The sequence below is a fragment of the Polypterus senegalus genome, chromosome 6 (genome assembly GCF_016835505.1).
Source record: "Polypterus senegalus isolate Bchr_013 chromosome 6, ASM1683550v1, whole genome shotgun sequence".
Classification (NCBI taxonomy): domain Eukaryota; kingdom Metazoa; phylum Chordata; class Cladistia; order Polypteriformes; family Polypteridae; genus Polypterus; species Polypterus senegalus.
Window position 1 is genome coordinate 105,552,657 of NC_053159.1, and position 5,861 is coordinate 105,558,517.

Consider the following 5,861-nt stretch of genomic DNA (forward strand, 5'->3'; position numbering starts at 1 on the left):
GGAAGGTGCTGCTGTCTCTTTAATCTAGTCCCGTGGATTTCACAGTCCATGCCAGGCAGTTGTCTGGATGGAGTCTGCACATTCTCCCTGTGTCAGCATTGATTTTTTTTCCAAAGGTTATGTTTTTTTTTTTCTTCTTACACTTCTAAAAAGTTGCAAGTTAGACTAACTAAGTGTTTCTATATTAATCCTGTGCTAGTGTATGAGTCAAATGGGTCCTGCTGCAGACTGGTGCTCTGCCCAGAGTTTGGTTCTTATCTTACACTCAGTGCTGCCAAGTAAGGTTCTAAAACCCTGTAACATTTAATAAGAAGGTTTAAGAATTTGGTATAGTTTAAAACGAAAAACAAATTTGCTGAGAGAAAAATATATCAGATTTCTAAAACTAAGATCTTCAAGGCACATCATTTTTGTAATTTTGTGCAGATGATGTGGAAACAGGTTACTGGCTTAAAGCTACATAATAAAATTAAATATTTACTTTTGATGGATTGTTGACATAAATATTTTGTTTAACATTTATTTTTGATTTTTTTTTTTTACAACCAGGTTAAAAAATGGGTGATTGGTCCATTCTTGGCCGCTTCTTAACTGAGGTGCAGAACCATTCAACTGTAATTGGGAAGATATGGTTAACCATGTTGCTTATTTTCCGAATACTTTTGGTCACATTGGTGGGAGATGCAGTGTACAGTGATGAGCAGTCCAAATTCACCTGCAACACTTTACAGCCTGGCTGCAACAACGTGTGCTATGACGCATTTGCCCCCGTATCCCACCTGCGTTTCTGGGTCTTCCAGATTGTCCTGGTCTCCACACCATCCATCTTCTACATTGTGTATGTCTTGCATAAGATCGCAAAAGATGAGAAAATGGAGATGGAGAAGGCACAAGTTCGTGAGTTGCTTAATCATCCCTCTCTTGTGGTGGAGCCCCATGGGAGTGAGAGCTTCAGCCCTCATTCTACCTGTGAGACTGAATGGAGCTGTGTAGAACAGACTCTGACTGGAGATGAAATTAAGAAGGTCAATAAAGATCCCACAAAGTTGCCCAGTACAGTTTTGTTAATATACATCATCCATGTAGTGTTAAGGTCGCTGATGGAAATTGTTTTTTTAATAGGCCAGTATTATCTGTTTGGGTTTGCAGTGCCCCACTTGTTCCGATGTGAGACCTATCCCTGCCCCACCACTACTGACTGCTTTGTTTCTAGAGCCACTGAGAAAACCATTTTCCTCAACTTCATGTTTGCTGTTAGTTTGGGTTGCTTCATTCTCAATGTAGCAGAGTTACACTACCTGGGATGGATTTATATTTTCCAAATGCTCTGTTCGGCCTGCTCGAAGTGCTTCAAAAATGAGCAAGTAGATCATTACTCACAGGAGAATCCACTTCTTCAACAGGTCAGAGAAACTCTCCTGGAAAAGCTAGACCTGAAGACCTCTTGTGGCCTATCTCCAGAGAAGCCTATCTATGCACTCTCACTGCCTACCACCATCTCCTTTGAGAGTGATTCCACAGCCGAGTGTACCACCAAGAAGAGTCCAGATGAAAAGGAACGGGACAAATCAAAGCTTGTGAATGTGGCCAAGAAAATCAGAAAATCCTGGCTGTAAGACTCCATGTCTTCTTCAATTCCATTTTACCATTTATGTCCTAACATGGATGAAGTAGAATAGTAGCAAAACATGCCTTTAAAATGTGAAAAAATATTGTCTGGGAAACAAGGATAACCCTGTAAAGTGACGGTGACATTTCAGGATACTACATTGGAAATGTGAACATAACTATTGTCTAGGAATCAACAATATCCCTGTAACACAATTATATAATTTTATGACTTTACACCTCAAATGTGAAGGTACTTATTGTATATATTTGATCTAAAAGAATTTTAAGGTATGATGTGTGTCACAATTGTTTAGAATCTCAGACTATTACCTAAATAAATTTTTGTGTCCCAAGATCAATAAGAGCTTGTTAACACCCAATGTCACTTATTTAAAGTTTTCAAGTTACAATATTATAAGTTAATTTCTAGCTATCTAGACAAGCATATAAAGAAACTGCAGATTCCATAATCTTTATCTACTGTACATTTCAGGCATGAAAACAATATAGTTCAGTAATTTTATAATAAATATGAATCACTGAAACCATCACCACCACCTGCTTTAGATAAGCACAAAATGTTGGATTCACTAGTTGAGAATACTAAGTCATAAAAAACAATGTCCTTTCCTACATCTGCTGATATATATGATGTAGATTCCAATAACTGTGATCATTAACCTTAAAAACAAATAGCCTATTTAACATATGAAGTGAAAAGTAACCAAAAACTCACTCATTTAAGCTAACAGTTGTTATTACATAATGAAAGCAGATAATTTATTTATCCCCGCTGACAAGGGGTTGTATGAACCATTCACACCAACCCTTCACCTCCATGTCACAAACTCTTCATTGCTAGTGACCAGATGGAGTCATGAAACACAGCTCTGGAGCTAAGTGAAGATTTTTATCTTCTTTGTTCTGAATTATGTGCAGTTTTTTGAAAAAAAAATCACATTCAGCTATTTATCACCTCACCTTCTCCTAGACCAACATGTTTGTCTGAAAAGACTCTCATGTCATTTGTATTAGATGTTATAAAGCAAATTGGTTAAAAACAGTATGGAGAGTATTGAGCTTGAAAATGTGTTAGCAGAAATGATATAAAGTATTTTAAAATGTTGTCTTTCTCCTTCTTGATTACATGAAATTAAAAACCCCCAATAAGGTAATATTTCTCAGGCACTGCCAGGGCAAATTGTCAACAACGGGATTGCATTCTCAATGTGAACTGCTTACTGCTATGAACTGATTCTGGTCTAGCAGTAAATCTGAGCCTATTCCTTGGCTGCAATATTCTATTTTTATTACGCTCTCTTGACAAATTAAAATCTCCCCCTGAGGGTTGTGGTTTTTCATTCTGGGTATATTTGTTTTCTTGCATGTTTAATTGAATTACATATTTTCTATTTTGCTACACTAAATTCAAAGCCTCCAATATGCCCACTAAGTATTTTTTTTTTACAAAGCATGTATACAACAACCTATTGACCCAAGACTTATAGTAGCTAATTTCTTAAACAGCTAATAATACAAAAAAATATTTTATGTGTTTATTTTATAGAAATGTTTATGGAACAGTTCATGGACTGTTTAGTATATTTAGCACTACTACAGAGACAAAAGATGCATATTGTTATGATGCATTTAGAATACTGTATATCAATGGCAATGTTTATTTATATAACACATTTCAAAAGAACGGGCGGCATGGTGGCACGGTGGGTAGCACTGCTGCCTTGCAGTTAGGAGACCTGGGTTCGCTTCTCGGGTCCTCCCTGCATGGAGTTTGCATGTTCTCCCCATGTCTGCAAGGGTTTCCTCCCACAGTCCAAAGGCATGCAGTTTAGGTGCATTGACGATTCTATATGGTGCCTGGTGCCGTGGGTGTGTGTGCCTTGTAGTGGGCTGGCACCCTGTCCAGGATTTGTTTCCTGCCTTGCACCCTGTTTTGGCTGGGATTGGCTCCAGCAGACCCCCATGACCCTGTAGTTAGGATATAGTGGGTTGGATAATGAATGGATGGATGGATTTCAAAACAACTGTTGTTGAGCCAAAGTGCTGTACAATAAAATGCAAATATAATAAAATACATATATACAATCACACAATAGAACTATCCAGGAAATGCTATGGAATAAAAATTAGTTTTTGAACACAGTCAGAGATGATGATGTCCTTATACTAAGAGGTTCCATAACTTCAGAGCAACATAGGCAAAAGATCAATCACCCCTCAGCTTTAACCTAGTACACGGAGTGGCAAGCAAGAGCTGATCGCCAGATCCATTGGCACAGGTGGGAGTACAGCGTACTAAAAGTTAACTATGTAGGCAGGAGCACGTCCATTAACAGCCTTAAAAACTAATATTAAAATTAAAAAAATCAATGCAATAGCGGATGGGAAGCCAATATGAGGCAGGTGATACTGGTGAAGTGTGCTCACGTTTGTGAGTACCAGTGAGAAACTTAGCAGCAGCATTCTGGACCAGCTGAAGTGGAGAACGGGCTCTATGACAAAGTCTATAATACGAGGAGTTGCAGTAATCAAATCTTGAAGAAATTAAATTTTGAATGACTGTTTCCAAATCACTATGGGATAAAAAAGGTTTAACCCTAGCCAAAGATTGCAACTGATAAAAACTTGTGCGAACAATGGCATTTGCTTCTTCACAAAATGAAAACACTCATCTGTTAAAATCCCCAGGATTTTAATAAAATGTCTACAGTAGACAGAGAAAGAATGAAGCATTGCGTCAATAGTGTTGAGAAAATTAGGAGGCTGAAAGACAACGATATCAGTCTTATCTTCATTCATTGTGAGAAAATTTAAAGCTAGCCAGGTTTTAACATCATCTAAACGGTTCATAAATGATTGATCAGTCCCTTGCTTGAAAGGAAAGTAAATCTGTGTGTCAACAGATGAAATGAAATATTATGCTTCCTAAAAACATAACCCAGCGATAATATGTATAAATTAAAAAGAACAGACCCAAGAATAGACCCTTACAGTAAACCACAGGTAAGAGGGACAGAGCTAAAGACACACTCACCTATACTCACGGAGAACATTCTACCAGACAGATAAGATTTAAACCAATCAAGTGCAACACCCCAAATCCCAACATACTCTTCTAAACTAGAAATAAGAATTTAATGATCTACCGTGTCAAATGTCACAGAGACGTCAAGCAGAAATAAAAGTGTACATTGGCCTGTACCTGTTATAAGGAAAAGGTCATTTAAAACTTTTAAAAGTGCTGTTTTGGTGCTGTGATAAATTTTATAGCCTATTCTTTATAACTTTTAACTTTATAGAATATGACACAGAAATGGCTGGATTATTATTAAATGCCTGTATGAAACATGGCATTACAAATATTAGTTAAGAATTACACATTTTTATGCATGAATGAATACTGTTCAACAGAACAACTGTACACAAAACAGATTATGGTGCAACTTTCAGCAAAGGCTACTTCAAAGCTGTTACTTTCTGTTCTTTTCAGGCCTTAATATTATTAGCAAAACTAAACGTTAGGTGTGTAAGCAACTATTGTTTGTGTGTATGCTCACTACTGAACACGTAAGTGACAAGATTTAACTTCTGAAAAATCCAAATACAACATTTACTGTATATTGAGTGATTGAGGCAACACTGCCAGTAGTCAGGAGTGTTGACAAATGTGGGAAATAATGACATACATTCTGTAAATTCTTTGATTTACAAAATTCATGCAACTGTATATGTTTTTGGTTTAACTACATGTCATCACTTCACTTAGAGATTGGTAGTTAGTAGTCTTCTGTTGGAATATCAAAAGCTGTTAATTATGTGATAGAAGTAAAAAAGCAACTGGGACATAAAACTCATTTTGGGGTGCTATTTCTGCTCAAAGAGCATCTGGGACAAGTGAAGAAGTGAAATGAACACCATCAAAGAAAGGAAAGTAACCCTAGCTGAGAATATAAAAGAGAAAAACTAAGACATGGGGTTGTCCACTAATGTAGGCCCTTATAATAGAGCAAGAACAAGTGCACAATCTAAACACAATGGAACATATCACATAGTTTGAGAGCTAACAAGACCTAAATAAAATTAATTTCTAAGTGAAAGCAGAAGAACACTTATGCAGAAATATTTTAAGCATGCTCCAAGTCTGACAAATAAAAAAAAAAAACTGACTTTCAGTTCAGGCTGTCTAACAAATCCATCATCATCCATGCCATGTCCAGTTGTTGTCCATA

General features: G+C 36.9%; 1 protein-coding gene across 1 annotated transcript; it reads left to right on the forward strand.

Annotated features, from left to right (window-relative positions):
• Positions 1–557: 557 nt before the first annotated feature.
• On the forward strand, positions 558–1,616 carry LOC120530580 (gap junction delta-2 protein). Its single transcript, XM_039755002.1, has one exon. The coding sequence runs from the start codon at positions 558–560 to the stop codon at positions 1,614–1,616; it is 1,059 nt and encodes a 352-aa protein (XP_039610936.1).
• Positions 1,617–5,861: the final 4,245 nt, after the last annotated feature.

Coding starts and splice junctions, on each gene's coding strand:
- LOC120530580 (XM_039755002.1), top strand. CDS start 558: ATGGGTGATTGGTCCATTCTTGGCCGCTTCTTAACTGAGGTGCAGAAC.